Genomic DNA, 19,275 nt, shown 5'->3' with positions numbered 1-19,275 from the left:
ACTCTTTGGGGTACTTCTAATCTCCTTTTCCAAATAAGAAAGTCATTGGTAGAGATTTGGGGCAATGGCAGTAGAAGGCATCGAGGCGCCCGTGGGCGTGGGGTGGGTGGTCTCAGGTGCTCCCCTCTCTGGTGCTCACACTGTTACTGACTCACTCTTCTCTGTGTGCAGGTTAGTCTTCTGCTGTCTCACTGAAAATTGCTGCAGCGCCCTTGGAAGAGTGCTTCTGTTCAGCCCAACTCTAAGGCAACTAGACCTGTGTGTGAATCGCTTAAAGAATTACGGAGTGTTGCATGTGACGTTTCCCTTGCTGTTTCCAACCTGTCAGCTAGAGGAGCTTCAGTAAGTCTCCCACAGTTGTCCTGGATGACTGTGTTTCTACTGCATGAGGGCTTGGGTGGTGGGGTTGGTGGCAGGGATAAGATTCCAGTGATGGCATCATGGGTGATAGGGGTACGGGAGCATGGGCTCCCCAGAATAGGCGACATGAAAGCATGGTAAGATTCATTGGCAAAACCTTTTAGCTCAGAAGGAGCAGAGTTCACAAAATCCCTCAGATCCTTATCACGTGGAGAAGGGTGCCTGGGCCGGACCCCTCCCCCTGCCCCCGGGTGGACATAGCATGGGAAAATGCCACAGGAGAAGGGACCCAAAGATCCTGCCCTGGCCTGGCTTACAATTTCCAAGGCAGTGAATATCTTTTGGGGTTGGCGATCATAGGGGCATCTTTCTGTTGGGAAATAGCTTTATTGGAAAAGGATGCACTGGGGTAGGTGGCCATATCCAAGCCACTGGTACCGGCCAAAGACATCTAATTTAGGCATGATGCAATGGCCTCTGATTGAACTTCCAGGAAAAAATCTGTAACAAGCCACTACAGCTTTCTGAGTGTGCCTCATCAATGATGCTGAATAATCAAACTTCTCGTATTTTCTCAGAAGTAGTGAGTCTCCCACTTGCCTGAAAAAAAAATTGTTTAAAAAATTCCTTGGAGTTGTTTAATTTGAACTTTCTTGAAAATGTTCTATTTCAAATGCCTTTTTTTGGGCTCAGAAATACAAGAAACTGATAACCTAAAAGCATCTCCTGTTCATAAAATAGCAACACTATGGCTTGTGAGCTCCTGAACTGAAGTGCTTACTGGACTGTATAAGAATATGCTCAGCAGTATGGTATCTTATCTTTATTTCTGTCTTGTAGTTATAAGTTAAATCCATGTTACCATTGTAATTTGGTACAAATGGGCAGGTAAAATAGGAAATTGTAGGGATATCTTTTCTTTCTAGAATCTTGCTTCCTTTGACAAGGCAGTTTAGGGAAAGCTGCCTTGGGGAAAATAATATAACTCACCCTCCCTTTTTTTCATGGCCCTTAGTTTGTACTTAGTAGGTTGAGACAAATTCACTCATACTGTAGAATAGGGGTTAGAAACCTTTTTCTATAACAGGCTAGACAGTAAATACTCTGGGCTTTGTGGGCCATAATGTCCCTGTCATAACTATTTTTAACTCTCCCATAGCTGAAGAGAGGCCATGAAAAATGTCAAATGGGTGTGGCTATGTTCCAATAAAACTTTATAAATAAAAAACAAAGTTGTCTAGATTTGGCTCTCAGACCATAGTTTGAACCTTGCTGTAGACTCCAAACACGTTCTTTTGTCATCCTTCAAGAATTATCTTAAGTATAACTGTCCATTTTGTCTATCAGCTACCCAAAGCTGGATAGGCACCTCCTCTATGAGCTCCCATAGGGCACGTGGAAGCCCACATTATTGATCACCCTTTATTTTCCTCTAAGTTTGAAAGCATGGATGTGGTTGGCACATCATTAACGCTCTATATATTTTACCGACAGGGTTTTGCTATATTGCCCGGGCCAGTCTCAGACTGCTGGGCTCAAGTGATCCTTCTGTCTCAGCCTCCTGAGTAGCTAGGACTACAGGAATGCACCACCCAACTTTTATAACTACTAAATGAAAAATAGGATCTTCTGGAATCTGCTTTAATATGATTATTCAGTATTTAATATACATTCTATAACAAAGAATATATGTTAAGTGTCAGGCACTCCTCTAGGTGGCTGGGATACATCAGTGAACAGAATAAATATCCATGTATTAATGGATCTTGTACTGGCACTGGGGGAGATAGGAAATAAAACATAAGAAACTTACGTATTGTTAGATCAGAGGTCGGCAAACTGTATCACCCTGGGGCCAAATCTGGCCCTCTGCCTGGTTTTATAAAGATCTTACTGGAACACAGCCATTCATCTACATGTGTTTCATGCATGCATTTGTGCTGCAGTGGCAAAATTGAGTAGTTGTGACAGAGGCACCATGGCCGGTGAAGCCTAAACTATTATCTGGCCCCTTATAGAAAAAGGCTGTCAACTCCTGTATCAGGCAGTAAAAACTGCTATGGAAACTTTTTTAATTCAATACTAAGGGCAAGTAATCAGGAGTGCTGAGGGTAGGGTATGGCCATCTCTAAGCAAGGTCAATGTCACCTCATTGACAAGGGGACATTTGAGCAAAGACTTGGAGAAGGTTGTGGATGGAGTCATACAGATCACTAGAGTGGGGCTTGCAAGCAGAGTGAATAGTCGGTGCAGAGCTGTTAACATAGAAACAGCCAACTATGCTCGAGAATCAACATGAAGGCCAACGTGGTGAGGCAATGAAGTAGGATTGTAGGAGTAGATAATGGGGGAGATGTGAATGGAAAAACAAGGTGGCAGGTCACATGGGAGAACATGGACAATCGTGAGTACTTTGCTTGCTTTGAGAAAGGACCATTTGGTAAAATTCTCTTTATAGAAAGCATGTATTTAGCCCTTCTCGATGTTGGATTTTGACATGAGTACTGAAAGGCAGAAACGTGAATGTCAGAGGAGGTTGCCTAACATAATTCTTCAGAATCCAAGCTCAGTATTGCAACGGTGTAGGTTGAATGTATGTGGCTTCCCAGGACAAAAATGCTTAAAACATTCTGGCCTCAGTTTCCTTGTTTGTAAAACCAGGATAAGAGCCCTGTGATCATTGTGAGTTTAATGTGCATTAGGAGTTTTGAACAATGCCTGGTATGTTGTAAGTGACCTGTAGATGTTAACACTGCTCTTGTTTCTGTAAGCAGTCCCTAATTCATGAATGTCACAAGACGGGTCCAAGAATGCTTAACACTCTGTGAAATAAATCTTTGGAGACAGGTGGTCATGACTCTAGCTCATGTTTCTGTTTTGCAGTCTGTCTGGCTGTTTCTTTAGCAGCGATATCTGTCAATATATTGCCATAGTTATTGCTACTAATGAAAAACTGAGGAGCCTGGAGATTGGGAGCAACAAAATAGAAGATGCAGGAATGCAGCTGCTATGTGGTGGTTTGAGACATCCCAACTGCATGTTGGTGAATATTGGGTAGGTGCCTGGTGGAGAAAGATCCCTGCCTTTAGCTAGCAACAGCTGAAGAAAAGCACAAGAGGAAGTGGATTGGGAAATACAATACCTCGGACATAATAGTCTAGTGTTTGAAATGGGACTCTTATTGCACAGTCAGTTCTTTTGCCCAAAACTTGGAGGGATCTAGTAGAAGTCCAGTTCTCACCCATCTCATCTGCCATTTGGCCCCACCTTACCTGTGCGTCTTCGTTGCAGGCTAGAAGAGTGCATGTTAACCAGTGCCTGCTGTCGATCTCTTGCCTCTGTTCTTACCACCAACAAAACACTAGAAAGACTCAACTTGCTTCAAAATCACTTGGGCAATGATGGAGTTGCAAAACTTCTTGAGAGCTTGATCAGCCCAGATTGTGTACTTAAGGTAGTTGGGTAAGTTGCTTATTTTCCTTGGTGATGGGGAAAATTCTTTTTTTTTTTTTTTTTTGAGAGACAGAGTCTCACTCTGTTGCCCAGGCTGGAGTGCAGTGGCGTGATCTTGGCTCATTGCAACATCAGCCTCCCAGCTTCAAGCGATTCTCCTGCCTCAGCCTCCTGAGTAGCTGGGACTACAGGCACCCACCACCACACCCGGCTAATTTTTTCTCTTTTTAGTAGAGACGGGGTTTCACCATGTTGGCCAGGATGGTCTCAATCTCCTGACCTCATGATCCGTCCACCTTGGCCTCCCAAAGTGCTGGGATTATAGGCGTGAGCCACTGCGCCTGGCTGTGATGGGGAAAGTTCTGTGTTGAGATGGTCTAGGACCTATAAGATGATGATGAGAAACCCTCTTGCCAGTTTCCAATACAAAAAAAAAAAAAAAGTCTTTCCTCTTGGGAGATTGAAAATGTATGCCTAGTTCTTAAAGCAGAGGATGTACTCAATGGTGAGTAAAAGATGACAGTTGATATTATACTTGCCGTAGACCAAAAAGGGTTCTATGAATATTTTCTATTTTCTTTCCTCCATTTGGATGTACCCCTCATTACCAGAGAATAAAAATAGGCAATTCTCAGTCTATTTCATGTTTCCAAATCCATTAGATTCCTCTCATAAAGCAAAAGTTCTCTTCTTTTCTGTGTTAGCTAACTGTTGCCAAGTATGTTACCACCAACTTAGATTAAATGACACATTATCTTACAGTCTATGTGAGTGTCAGGACTCCAATTCCAGCTTAGTTGGTCGTCCTTGAGATCTCTCATGAGGCTGCGCCAAGATGTCATCCAGGGCTAGGGTCAAATCTGAAGGTATGTCTGGGAAAGGAAAAATCAGCCTGCTTCTAAGATCGTGTGGTTGTTGGCAGAATTCAGTTCCTGTGGTGCTGTTGGGCTAAGGGTCTTAGTACCTTGAGAGCTGTTGGCTGGAAGACGCCCTCAGTTATCGGGAAGAAACACTGAAAAGACTCGCTCTCCAACTCTCAAACAGCAACTGTTTGTCGGGTTTTTCAAGGCAGTAGAGTTTGTTAGCAAGGCGGAAGTAGCAATTCTATGTAGGCTCACCAAAAAAGTGACATCTCACCATATTTGCCTATTGGATAGAAGCAAATTTGGCCAGGTGCTGTGGTTCATGCCTGTAATTCCAGCACTTTGGAAGGCTAAGGCGGGTGGATCACTTGAGGTCGGAAGTTTGAGACCAGCCTGGCCAACATGGTGAAAACCCATTTCTACTAAAAATACAAAAGTTAGCCCGGCGTAGTGGTACATACCTGTAATCCCAGCTACTCAGGAGGCTGAGGCACGAGAATCACTTGAACCTGGGAGGCGGAGTTTGCAGTGAGCCGAGATCGCACCATTGCACTCCAGCTTGGGTGGCAGAGCAAGACTCCATCTCAAAGGAAGCAAATCACAGGCCTTGCCTACGCTAGAGGCGAAGATGATACAAGGGTGTGATTGATACAAGGTGAGGATTGTTAGAAGCCGTTTAGAAACTGCCTATCAGCTTCCATTCACACTGTCACGTGTGTAGAAAGCTCTGGCGATATTTAGCATTCCGTTTCTACCTGCCTTATTTAAAGGAAAATCATATTCAGGTTACTGAGCATTCAGTTAGAGACTAAGTATAAGCATCCTGATGACCCATTAATAAAATACAGGAAGGGCAACTCATTTCCCACTCATGTCCAATTTTTCTCAAATGGAAAATGGGGATAATTATCTCAGAACTCTTAAAGATTAAATGAGATCACAGACTCTATGCTGGAGACCCTACTATGAGTTGTTTTCCCTTGTCATCTCTAAATGATAATTTTTTCATAAATATGGATATTGAGTCAAACTTTCAGATGCATAGAAAAACCCATAAACATTACAAATTTTCCAAATTGCTTATTCTCTTTATTTTTCCCCCCCAGGGCTCTTCTCACCTTCAAATGTATAATGTATTTATTCTATTATCTAATTCCTTCCACTAGAACATGAGCTCCATGATGCCAGGGATATTTTTCCTTCAGTATTATAGGTGCTCAAAAAAAACTAAACTGCAGAAATGACCATATTTCAGGTTATAAAGGTATTTGTGCCTACATGCTAATTGGGACACTCACATGCAAAGAGGGCACAAAATAAGTGGCTGAATCCTCCTCTTTGATTTGGAGAAAGAAACATGAGCATGGGCTGCGGTGTAAGTGTGCCTCTGTTCTCTAGCTTTGTAAATTTTTTTTTTTTTTTAGTTAGGGTCTTGCTCTGTCACTCAGGCTGGAGAGCAGTGGTGTGATCATGGCTCACCGCAGCCTTGACCTCCCAGGTGCAAGTAATCCACCCTCAGCCTCCCAAATAGCTGGGACCACAGGCACGCACCACCACACCTGGCTAAGTTTTTGTATCTTTGGTAGAGGTGGGGTTTTGGCATGTTGCCCAGGCTGGTCTCAAACTCCTGAGCTCAAGTAATCTGCCTGCCTCAGCCTCCCAAAGTGCTGGGATTAGACGTGGGACTGGACTGCGTCCAGCCTGTAAACATATTTTAGTTGGAAACTTTGACCCTCAGTATTGGAACCTATAAAGTCTTGAATGCCATTACCCAGTGTGAGGATGTAATGTGAGATGCGTGTAAAGCATTAAGCAGGTAGTGGCGTTGGTTACTACTAATATTACTTCAAACAGTTCTCCCAGTGGAAATCTTGTCTTACGTTCTAATATTTAATGGAGAAATCGCTATCTCACGGTTTTCAGTCTGGAACAGATTTTTGTTTCCTCAGAGATGGCTTGAGATACTCCCAAGAATACCCAAAGGATGCCATATGGGGAATTAGTCATTGATGCAACAAAGCTGAGACCTCACATGTAGCATTAACGGCGTTCTCTCTCTCTTTTCCTTCAGGCTTCCATTAACTGGCCTGAACACACAAACCCAGCAGTTGCTGATGACTGTAAAGGAAAGAAAACCCAGTTTGACCTTTCTGTCTGAAACTTGGTCTTTAAAGGAAGGCAGAGAAATTGGTGTGACACCTGCTTCTCAGCCAGGTTCAATAATACCTAATTCTAATTTGGATTACATGTTTTTCAAATTTCCCAGAATGTCTGCAGCCATGAGAACGTCAAATACAGCATCTAGGCAACCCCTTTGACCATGTTGTATGTAAACAGTATTTATTATAAATTACTACCGTGACTGGGATGCAAGAGAATTAGGACTATAATTTTCCTATTTGATGTGTGTGTGTGTGTGTGTGTGTGTATGTGTGTGACCTTGATCCAGTCAACCACTTCAAATTCCTACACTGTCTCAAGAGTATTAAAAGGATTATATGAAGTAATAAAGGATAAAATGCATTGGAAAAAGCTGTGAGGCATGATTGTTTCATCAGTGGGCACGGTGGAGTAACACTAAAGAAACTATGATCCTTTCATGGTTTGTTTCTTGTTTTTGTTTTTCTGGGTTTTGTTTTTGTTTTGTTTTTGTTTTTGTTTTTGTTTTGGTCTAGGGAGAGTTGTTAGAAGGTATCCCTAGGAATCCTTCGAAATGAAATCCTCATCTCACCTTCCCTCCTGACTTTGTATTCCTGCTGCACCATGTTCTTCCCGGATCTACCTAACACCATAACTGGCATTCATTTCCGTATCTCCCCTGCTCTTAGCCAGCTCCGCTCACAAACTTGTGTGTGTTCCATGGGATGAAGGGTGACTTCTCTAAGCTGTGGAGAAATGTCAGATATGTGCGGCCTCAGAAAAAGCGTCTCCTTTTCACCTTCTTTCAGAAGAGGGAGTTGAACTGGGCATCCTCTGATAATGTTTCCAACCCTGACACTGTATTTACAATGCCCCATTGCTAAGCATCTGGTTGCTGTACCTAATAGGCCTCCATAGGTGAGGGGATACCTACTCAAGGTGGGTAGGTTTTAGGGTCTTTACGTGCTGAAAAAAAAAATTTTTTTTTTTTTTTGAGATGGAGTCTCACTCTGCTGCCCAGGCTGGAGTGCAGTGGTGTGATCTCAGCTCACTGCAGCCTTCTGCCTCCCGGGTTCAAGTGATTCTCCTGCCTCAGCCTCCTGAGTAGCTGGGACTACAGGCGCCCACCACCACGCCCAGCTAATTTTTGTATTTTTAGTGGAAATGGGGTTTCACCATGTTGGCCAGGGTGGTCTGGATCGCCTGACCTCAAGTGATCCTTGGCTCAGTTTCTAAGGAGAACTGTCCTAATTTCTCGCTTTGACAGTGTTTCTAGGACACAGGGGTATACAGTAAACCTGAGCATTCTGGTCCCACATTGAGCCAGGAGCTCAAGCCAAGCACCTGGCTTAATGTGCCACTGTCTTGGTCCAGCCGGGGCATGGATGGTGTGGCTCAGAGCCAGGCAGGGGTAAACCTATTTTGCCCAATGCTATTGCTCACCCTCAGCTCTGAGCTCTTCTCCTGTTTGAGATCTTTATGTTCTGCCTTTTGCTCTAAATGTACAGAAGCACTCACTGGGGTGGTCTTGGCAACAAGCTCTGTACAGGGATGTGTCAGTCACCATAAGCTGGGGCACCTGAGTCCTTAGAGACAGGCTCCTGGACCTGATCTCCCCACAGAGATGTCACGATCATGTCATCTGTAGTATCTCTCAGTGACATTGCCTCAGTGAGTCTGGGGCTTCTCTGATGAGAATATTTGATTCCCAATGCAAAACCTCCTCAGCCACTTCTGATAAATGCAACTTCTGGACATGATGTGAAGATTCTGATGATTAGCAGAATAACTGGCTAAAAGTGTTTTCTATGTTCCTTTTCAAAACTCTGATTTCAGAATCAAGTCATAATCAGCTGTGGAAAGAAACCTTGAAGGTGAATCAAAGGATCTTACTGTAGTTTCAACTGGGCATGTTCTTTGATTTTTCTGACATGTTTCTAAAATAAGATAATTTTTTTTTTTGAGACAGGATCTCACTCTGTCGCCCAGGCTGGCATGCAGTGGCACGATCACAACTCACTGCAGCCTCGACTTCCTGAGCTCAAGTGATTCTCCCGCCTCAACCTCCCCAGTAGCTGAGACCACAGATGCACGCAACCATACCCCCCTAATTTTTTGTACTTTTAGTAGAGAAGGGGTCTCACCATATTGCCTAGGCTGGTCTTGAGTGATCCGTCCAACTCAGCCTCTGAAAGTGCTGGGATTACAGGTGTGAGCCACTGCACCCGGCCAGGCTATCACAATTTAAGGAAACCTCTTGTTTTCCCATGCTGAAAATTCTGAAGTCATTGAAGCCATCTTCCCACCTCAATATTGCATATCTTCAATGTCCACATACTCCATGGCATATTGTAATTTTTCATCCAGGTTACCTATATAGCCCTGCCTCCTGTGCCTCTCCTTGGAGAAACAGACTTCCCTTCTTTATTCTAGATAATTTGCACTGAGAGGAAGCGTTCCTACAAATAGATAAAAGCCCTATTTAGAGCATATAGAGCAATAATATCAGAATTTTAAAATTCTGTTTAAAATTAATGGAGTGATCTCACTGCAAGTTTCAAGGTAGGGAATTTTAAAAGTAGTCTTTGGTAAAACAAGAATTAAACTGGGAAATAACTGTCAAAATCAACCTTTGTGGAAAATTTGAATCTAATAATTTACAACCTCCAGGGGAACCATGAGTGAAGGAAGAAGCTGCTTAATTTCAGGAAGAGAGTTGTGGCTTTTTTTTTTTTTTTTTTTTTTTTTTTTTTTTTTTTTGTGGAATCTTGTTCTATCACCAGGCCAGAGTGCAGTGGCATGATCTCGACTCACTGCAAGCCCCTTCTTCCGGGTTCAAGCGATTCTCCTGCCTCAGCCTCCCGAGTAGCTGGGATTACAGGCACCCACCACCACGCCCAGCTAATTTTTGTATCTTTAGTGGAGATGGGGTTTCACCATGTTGGCCAGGGTGGTCTGGATCTCCTGACCTGGTGATCCGCCCGTTTCGGCCTCCTAAAGCGCGGGGAATACAGGCGTGAGCCACTGCACCCAGCTGAGTTGTGGTATTTTGACTCACCCACCTACTCTTCCCCACTCTGCAGCTTGATGGCTGCTGAGAACACGGCGTCCCTCATTCCCAGGCCAGCACGCTGATGCCACAGGATGAAGAATCTTTGTTCTCAAAGAATTGTGGTTGTGTGCCTCCATCTATCTTAGTGGTTCCTTGAAGGGTTGGCTCAAGGGCTTGCCTTTATTTCACCCTTTTTAGATCTACACAGACTGAAGCTGATTTATTGGGGGTGCCAGTGTCATTAAAAGCACTTAAAGACAAATACACTTGCTGAAGTTGCCTGGGTGAGGGATAACAGGGAAAACAGATGACAGAATGAAAAGCCTATTAAGGAAGAGTCTGGGGGGAGAATTACATGAGATAGTAAGAGCTTTGAATAGCACTGAGGTATACCAAGGATTGAGTTCAATCATACATGTCCATGCAAGATTATAAAAATCTGAGAAACCCTATGTTTTACCTCTGATGATCCCGAGGCTCCATGCAAGCAGGAAATGAAGGCTGAAATGAGAGTTGTAAAAATCCTGGCTAGTGAACCTGGGAGGCGGAGGTTGCAGTGAGCCGAGATCGCGCCACTGCCCTCCAGCCTGGGCAACAGAGCTAGACTCCGTCTAAAAAAAAAAAAAAAAAAAAAAAAAAATCCTGGCTAAGCCCCCTAGAGGGATCCCATGGCAAAGAGCTTGAGAGAATTTTGGGTTTGGGTTCAGGCATTTTTTAAAAATCTCCATCAAATTGTTAGTAGACCAGAAGGCAGAGACTTCAGTGGCCACACAGGAGAAAGTGAAACCTTTACCCAGTAGTTTACAAAGGTTCAAACAAAACAAAAAATGAAAACAAAAACAGAAGACTCCAACTCACAACCAGCAGCAACAAGAAAGCCTGCTCAGGGGTGAGAATTTGATGTCCAGGGTTTGCCACACAAAATGTCCACTTTTTCTTACCAAAAAAATGAGGCACACACACAAGACAGTATAATAGTCGTAAGAAAAAATAGCATATGAGCAAGCCAAGACATTGGGCTTCCTCTCCAAATACTAAATTAATTATCTTAAATATGCACAAAGAACTCAAGAAAATCAAGGGCAGAAGAACAAAAATAAACCAGAGGAATAACTCCTCATCAAATAGAGAACATGAACAAAGAGAAAGTTTAAGAAGGAACCAGTAAGCAATTTAGGGGCAATAAAGTACAACTGAAAGGAAAATTCACGAGAGAGTTTCAACAGAACTATTTTTTATTAAAAAAAATTTTTGAGATCTCACTGAGGTAAAACGGAACATCTTGAACATGTAAAGTTTGATTCTTGTTTTGTTTAAATTATCAGAATAATTGTATGTAATTATTGTGTACATCATGGTGTTTTGCAATGTAGATGCGTTACCAAACGGGTAAATCTAGTTAGGTAATATATGCATTTCCTCGAAAAGTTGTCATGTTTTTTATGAAAACACTGAAAATTGCCTCCCTTAGCATTTTTCAAGAATATTATTATTTTTAGTAGAGACGGGGTTTCACCGTGTAGCCGGGCGTGGTGGCAGGCGCCTGTAGTCCCAGCTACTTGGGAGGCTGAGGCAGGAGAATGGCGTGAACCCAGGAGGCGGAGCTTGCAGTGAGCCGAGATCGCGCCACTGCACTCCACCCTGGGCGACTGAGCGAGACTCTGTCTCAAAAAAAAAAAAAAAAGAAAAAAAAAAAAAAGAATATTATTATTAACTATTGTTGCCATGTTGTATTTATTTCTCCTGTCTAGCTGAAATTGTGTGTATCTTGGCCAACCATTCCCTAACCCTCCCACCTCACTGCCCCAGCCCCAGCCCCAGCCTCGGCCCCTGGTAACCCCATTTTGCTCTCTAGTTCTTTTTTTTCCTTCTTTTTTTGAGACGGAATTTCACTCTGTCCCCCAGGCTGGAGTGCAATGGTGCAATCTCAGCTCACTGCAACCTCCACCTCCCGGGTTCAAGCGATTCTCTTGCGTCAGCCTCCCGAGTAGCTGGGATTACAGGCGTGTACCACCATGCCTGGCTAGTTCTTGTATTTTTAGTAGAGACGGGGTTTCACCATGTTGGCCGGGCTGGTCTTGAACTGACCTCAGGTGACCCGCCCGCCTCGGCCTCCCAAAGTGCTGGGATTACAGGTGTCAGCCACTGCATCCGGTCTTGCTCTCTAGTTCTGTGAGATCACTTTTTAAAATTCTCCAAGTGAATGAGATCACGTGATATCTCTCTTTCTGTGGCTGTATGTTTCACTAAGCATAGTGTATTCCACGTTCATTTCTGTAGATGCAAATGACAGAACTTTCTTCTTTTCTATGGATAATACTATTCCATTGTGTATATATGTTACATTTTCTTTTCTGTTTTTGAAGATAGGGTCTCACTCTGTAGCCCAGGCTGGAGTGCAGTGGCATGATCATGGCTCATGGCTCCCTGCAGCCTCAACTTCCTGAGGCTCAAGCAATCCTCCCACCTCAGCCTCCTAAGTGGCTGAAACCACAGGTGCAAACCAACACACCCAGCTAATTTTATTATTATTATTTTTGTAGAGATGGGGTTTTGCTGTGTTGCCCAGGCTGGTCTCAAACTCCTGAGTCCAAGCAACCCTCCCTTCTCGGCCTCCCGAAGTGCTGGGATTACAGGCTTGAGCCATCACGATGGGCTCTGTCTCTTCTTTCTCTGCCTCTCTTGATTTTGCCCTGTCTTCCTTTTCTCTTGCTTACTCATTGTTTTAATTCATCCCTTCCTCCCTCCTTCACTCTAGCTGAAGATTTACTACTTTGATCCTGAAAAAACGTGTCTTGAATTTTTAAAATTTTATTTAACATTTATCCATTTTCTATTTCATTGACTACTACTGTAGTCTTTGTTTTGTTTTGTTTTTTACCTAATTTGCCACTGCATTTGCTCACTTAAAAATGGAAGCTAGACCAGCCGGGCACGGTGGCTTGCTCCTGTAATCCCAGCACTTTGGGAGGCTGAGGCGGGCGGATCACGAGGTCAGGAGATCGAGACCATCCTGGCTAACATGCTGAAACCCTGTCTCTTCCAAAAAAAAAAAACAAAAATACACAAAATTAACCAGACGTAGTGGCGGGCACCTGTGGTCCCAGCTGCTTGGGAGGCTGAGGCAGGACAATGGCGTGAACCCGGGAGGCGGAGCTTGCAGTGAGCCGAGATCGCGCCACTGCACTCCAGCCTGGGCGACAGAGCAAGACTCTGTCTCAAAAAAAAAAGGAAGCTAGATCATGGATGAGGGTATTTTCCTTGATTCTATAAGTGTCTATTTCTATAAATTTCCCTCTAAACCTCAACTACATCTGCACATTTTGTGATATTGTGCATTTACTTTCACTCAGCGTAAGGTATTTTATAATTTCCTTTATAAGTTCACCTTTGATTTGTGTTTTATTTTAAAGTGGTTGTTTAATTTTCATGTATGTGGAGATTTTACAGATTTCTTCTTGTTACTGATTTATAATTTAATTCTGTTGGCATTTGAGAACAGCGTGTATATTATTTCAATTTTCATGTCAATGTGATTTGTCTTATGGCCACATCTGTCTATGCTAGCGAATGTTCAATGTATACTGGAGATGAATGTGTGTTTTCCAGTTGTTGGGTAAAACTGAACACATACAGGCACATACTTTTATCAGTTTAACAGGCAGTGTTTCCTTGTCATTTAGAAAGTGAATTAATTTTGGGGGTCAATTTATATTATTATAGTTTATAACCTCCATGACACATTTACTTGGTCTTACAGCAAAGCAAAAGAAAAACATTTGCAAATTCATCTGAAAATGTTAAACGTTTATTGTAAAAGAAACATAAGCATGAGTTACCAAAAAATGACACTACTTTATATTTCATATGCAATTTTTCATCAGCAATACAAGTAGAGCTCAGAATTCCTTGAAAGACCCACATTCTTCTTCCATAACTTTGAACCATAAGTGGACCAAGCGGAGAAGTTCTCGCCTTTGGTCACGAGCACACAGCCACTTACTGTGGATGTTTTCTGTGTTCAAGTGTATAGTTGCCTTGCCCAGGATAAATTGGGGAACTGGCAATGCCATTATTAATTACACACACACACTCAAGTATCCGTGATCATCACGACTTGTATCTGCATGAGCAAAACATGGACGCAGTGGCTCAGTAGCAGAAATTTTCGTGAATGTGAAGATATGTGACCTATCACTGACATTATAGAAGGAAATGGCCCTCATTTTTATATCCAGGTAAATCCCCACTCGGTGTAGACCCGGGCTCACCCAGAGACCCGTCACAGGCTTAGTGCTGGCAAAGTAGATCTGTCCTTCTCTCAAACCCACAGTCCAGAAGCCGAGTTCTGAAGAGAGTACAACGTTCCCCTGTCGGTTCACAGATTCCTTGCACACGCCCACATCCCATACTTTGCTGGTGCTCACGTCCACTTCCCAGTAATGGCGGCCGGAAGTGAAGCGAGGGGTGCCCAGGACGCACAGTGCGGAGTCGAACCTCTCAGCTTGCTCCTTCCTATTCTGTCTGAAATTCCCACATCGGACACGCCTCAGGTCTTCAGAAATGATGAGATAGTTGTTGGCTGTGTCCACATCCAAGGTCATATCCACTGTGCAAAGAAGAACCGGTAGTTCAGCAAAGACACACACTACAGACTCCCTCTGCCTTTCTACTGCACAGACCCAAATATTTTATTCATTGTCACTTCTCTTATTCCACGTTCATTCTCAGATCCGAACTTTCTTTAGGAATTTCCCTGGCCCCCCGATTAAGTCAAATTTTATGTATAGAATGTATGAATATAATTGCAACAAGCCCACCTTTCTCATAGTAAAAATTCTTGTTTAAGTTATTCAATATTTTGATTAAAGGTTTTTCTCCCTCTTAGTGCATAGGATGGATGAAGGAGGAGATGATAGTTTGCTGTCATAATTATAAATTGGTACAGATCCTGTGAAAACCTATACTGTGCGCTGATAACAGCTGATGTTTGGGATCACAAATCTTTTAGGTTGCAGACTTCAGCTAATGCCCGTATTGAACGGAAAGACATTTAAAAGCTGCTTTTTCCAAGGCCCTTTATGGGCTTGGAGCAGGTAGTACAGATTCCTTACCTTGGAACTTTCTCATCCTTGGATTCATCTGCAGAACAGCTCTCACCTTGGGCTCTAGTTCCTTGATCTTGGGCACCAGCGCCCCCAGCTGGGCAGCGGGCCTGATGTCATTTTTCTGAGAGACCACAGGGCAGAAAGGGCACAGCACCCCCTTCCCATCGGGCCCCTTTCGCAGTGAGTTCATGCATCGGAGGCAACAGACGTATCCACATTTCAGGTGCATGGGGTTTTCAAGATAATCCAGGCAGATAGGACAACTGCTTGCTTGTTTAAAGTGTTCAGCCATGGCCACTGTCTGGGAGTAAATAGGCATGGTATTAGCTTTTATGTGAGTGGAATGGCTGATAGTTCTTGGGACACTTTCATCTTTACCTGCATGAAGACATCATCGCCTACTCTTTGTAAAGCACTGGTACTAGGAAATGAAGATACAATATAAGTACAAATATAAATGATCAGGGCCCTGACCTTCCAATATTGGAAATACTGGCTAGAATGAAGGCCATGGCTTGGTATGAGGCTTTGAGTTGAGTGGCAAAAGGGTCTACAGCTGAGCTATCCAATATGGTAGCCACCAGCCACATGTGGCTACTGAGCACCTGAAATGGGGCTTATCTAAATGAAGATGTGTTGTGAGTATAAAATATACACTAAATTTTGAAGACCTAAGGGAAATGTAAACTATCTGTTAGAGAATCTTAAAAATGTATTACATGTGAAATGCTTATATTTTGTTAAACTTACTTAGGCTTATTTCATTTTGCTTGATTTATGTGGCTATTAGACAATAAATTTATCCTTACATATGTTGATCACATTATGTTTATTTTGGACAGCACTGGAGACCCTCAACCTCCACAATAAGCCTGGCCAATTTTTGTGTTTTGGAGAGATGAGGTCTCACTACGTTGCCCAGGCTGATCTCCTACTACTGACCTCAAATGATCCACCTGCCTCAGCCGCCCAAAGTGCTGGGATTTCAGGCAGGTGCCACCATGCCAGGTCCTCTGAACCTTTTCTAATAAATGGTGATTTGAAGCCAGTATGAGACGACAGATTAGAGCTGGACTCCTGTCTCCCTGGGAGTTGAATTTTAACATAAAGCTTTTCTTTTCTCAAAAACTCCCATAGCATAGTATTTGTTCCACCTGGATGTGGCATGAAACTTACAGCATTATATTACACAAAAAAACAAAAATAAATAAGTTGGACTATGTCAAACAAAAAATATTCTGCATAGTGAAGGAAACAAGGGAGACGATGAAAAGAAAGCCTACAGAATGGAAAAAAATGTTTGCAAATTATATATCTGATATTAGGTTAATATCCAAAATATATAAAGAACTCATAACGCAATAGAAAAAAAAACCCTAAAACTAACATTCTGATTATGAAATGGGCAAAGGCGAGATCATGCCACTGCACCCCAGCCTGGTGACAGAGCGAGACTTCGTCTAAAACAATAAATAAATAAAAATAAAAGAGTTAAACCAGTAACCAACAAATTTTTGAGTGTACAGCATGGCAGGTAAGAAGGGAAAAAACTTGGCTGGTCGCGGTGGCTCACACTTGTAAATTCCAGCACTTTCTGAGGCTGAGAAAGGAGGATCGTTTGGGCCCAGGAGTTCGAGACCAGCCAGCGCAACATCGTGAGACCCGTGTCTACAAATAATTTTAAAAATTAGCCGGGTGTGGTGGCCCATACCTGTGGTCCCAGCTACTTGGGAGGCTGATACGGGAGGATCACGTGAGCCCAGGAGATAGAGGCTGCAGTGAGCCAAGATCGCACCACTGCATCCAGCCCAGGCAACAGCAAGACCCTGTCTCCCAAAAAAAAGAAAAAGAAAACAAAGAAAAGAAACAACTTTGCTGAAACACTGAAACTCCCTCTGTTCAGGAAACAAAAGAACTGGCTGAAATTGGCTAGAGCCAATATGGCCAGCTGGAGTCTGTGCAGAACAAGCTTGCTGAGGTCACAGCCCGAATTTCCACTGCATGTTGTACATTAACACCCTTTGAATTTGCACAGTCGACCCACAAGAAAGCAAGAAAAGATAACTGCCCATGCCCATGGACTTTCCAGACCTCCCTTTTCCTTCCATCAATTACTTACTGATCTCAGAATCCATCCCCTGAACCTTTTTTTTTTTAATCACCCAGGCTGGAGTGCAGTGGTTCGATCTCGGCTCACTGCAGCCTGAAACTCCCGGGCTCAGATGGTCCTCCTGCCTCAGCCTCCCCGAGTAGCTGGAGCTACAGGCCTGCACCACCATGCGCAGCTCATTTTTGTGGTTTTGGAGGCGGCGGGGGGGGTCTCACTACGTTCCCCAGGCTGGTCTCCTACTCCTGAGCTCAAGTGATCCACCTGCATCTGCCTCCCAAATTGCTGGGATTTTAGGCATGAGCCACCATGCCAGGCCCTCTGAACCTTTTCTAATAAGTGCTGACATGAAGCCAGTATGAGACAACAGATTAGAGCTGGACTCCTGTCTCCCTAGGGTTTTAATTTCAATGCAATGCTTTTCTTTTCTCAAACATCCCCATGTCATCCTATTCACTCCTAGAGCATTGGACAGCGAATCCCTTTTACTCGATAATGTTAGCAGAAGAATAGATCAAGAAATTGTGCTATATATATAATGAAATATCGTACACCCTAAAAAAATGGATGAAACTTGAGGGCATTTTGCTAAGTGGAATAAGTCATATAGAAAGCGATAAATACCGAATGATCTAACTTACTAGGAACCTAAAAACACTGAAGTCATAAAATTAGAGAGTGGAATTAAAATGGTGATTGTAAATGAAAGACCTGAAATGGTAAAACTATCAGATCAAAACACAGGGGGAAAGATCTAAGAAATTTGTCTGGGCAAACTTTTTTTTTGATATAACCACCTAAATCACAGGCAACAAAAGCAAACATAGACAAATGGGATCGCATCACATGTAAAAGCTGCTGCACAACAAAGGAAACAATAAGTTGAAGAGACAATCTACACAGTGGGAGAAAATATTTGCAAACCATACATCCGATAAGGGGTTAACATCCAGAATACATAAACCACTCAGGCGAGACAACAAATAGGTGAATTTAAAAGAGGGCTAGGATGGGTATACAGTTTCAATTTTGGAAGATGAAAAGATTTCTGGAGATGAATGGCAGTGATGGTGGCAAAATAACATAGACATAATAAATACCATTGAATTTTACACTTAAAAATGGTTAAGATGGTCAATTATATATACTTTACCACCATTTGTTAAGAAATAAAAGACTGAATGAAAATTAATAGTATTCTGTGGGATCATATCAAGTGATACGGTTTGGCTCTGTGTCCCCAGCCAAATCTCATGTTGAATTGTAATCCTCAGTGTTGGGGGAGGGACCAGGTGGGAGATGATTGGATCACGGGGACGGATTCCCTCCACGCTGTTCCCATGATCGTGAGTGAGTGCTCACAAGATCTGATGATTTCAAAGTGTATGGCACTTTCCTTTTTCTCTCTTTCCTGTCACGATGTGAAAAAGGCACTCGCTTCCCCTCTGCCTTCCTCCATGATTGTTAAGTTTCCCGAGGCCACCCAGTGATGTTCCCCGTGCGACCTGCAGAACTATAAATTAATGAAACCTCTTTTCTTCATAAATGACCCAGTCTCCGGTAGTTCTTTAGAGCAGTGTGAGAATGAACTGATATAGAATATCGGTACCAGGAGTGAGGCACTGCTATTAAGGTAACTGAAAATGTGGAAGCGACTTTGGAACTGGGTAACGGGTAGAGGTTGCAACCGTTTGGAGGGCTCAGAAGAAGACAGGAAGATGTGAGAATGTCTGGAACTTCCCAGATACTTGTCAGATGGTTTTGATCAAAATGCTGACAATTGAATTGCTCTTAGTGAAGTAAGTGCAAGTAGAAATTAAGGTGATTGATTACGATATTTTCTTCCTATTAGGAGTTTCTCAGTGAGCTTCAACCGCATCTAGAAATTTTGTAAATGTGTGCTTTTCACTCAACTCAGGATAGCTGTAATTTCCATTGTCATTTCATATTTGATCATTTTATTTCGAAGTGGTTATTTAATTTGCATGTATGTGGAGAATTTGTGGATTTCTTCCTGTTATTGATTTCCAATTTGACTCTGTTGCCGTCATGGGAGAGGGTGTATAGTATTTCAATTTTAAAGCTAATGAGATCTCTCTAAGACCACACATATTCGTGGCAAACACTCAGTGTGCACTTGAAATGAATGTCAGTGTTCAGTTGTTGGGTTAAACTGAATACATGAACATATAT

At 42.9% G+C, this 19,275-nt stretch overlaps 2 protein-coding genes across 4 annotated transcripts in view; one reads left to right on the top strand and one right to left on the bottom strand.

Annotated features, from left to right (window-relative positions):
* NLRP11 (NLR family pyrin domain containing 11) overlaps positions 1–8,258 on the top strand; it is a 33,836-nt gene extending 25,578 nt beyond the window's left edge. For 2 of the 3 annotated variants that reach the window (XM_063600657.1, XM_055104259.2), the window contains 4 exons: positions 172–342; positions 3,244–3,414; positions 3,652–3,822; positions 6,748–8,258. In XM_063600657.1, coding sequence (XP_063456727.1) covers positions 172–342; positions 3,244–3,414; positions 3,652–3,822; positions 6,748–6,994 — 760 coding nt within the window. In that variant the 3' untranslated portion in view covers positions 6,995–8,258. The remainder of the gene's footprint in view (positions 1–171; positions 343–3,243; positions 3,415–3,651; positions 3,823–6,747) is intronic. The other variant, XM_055104258.2, reaches the window with a different exon arrangement.
* A 5,688-nt stretch (positions 8,259–13,946) lies between these two features.
* On the bottom strand, positions 13,947–15,267 carry LOC134729582 (ret finger protein-like 4A). The gene is made up of 2 exons (XM_063599710.1): positions 14,982–15,267; positions 13,947–14,476 (listed from the first exon to the last, which is right to left on the bottom strand). The coding sequence occupies exons 1-2, from the start codon at positions 15,265–15,267 to the stop codon at positions 13,947–13,949; spliced, it is 816 nt and encodes a 271-aa protein (XP_063455780.1).
* Between the last annotated feature and the right edge of the window lie 4,008 nt (positions 15,268–19,275).

The sequence above is a fragment of the Pan paniscus genome, chromosome 20 (genome assembly GCF_029289425.2).
Source record: "Pan paniscus chromosome 20, NHGRI_mPanPan1-v2.0_pri, whole genome shotgun sequence".
NCBI lineage: Eukaryota > Metazoa > Chordata > Mammalia > Primates > Hominidae > Pan > Pan paniscus.
This window is presented reverse-complemented; position numbering and strand designations above follow the sequence as displayed.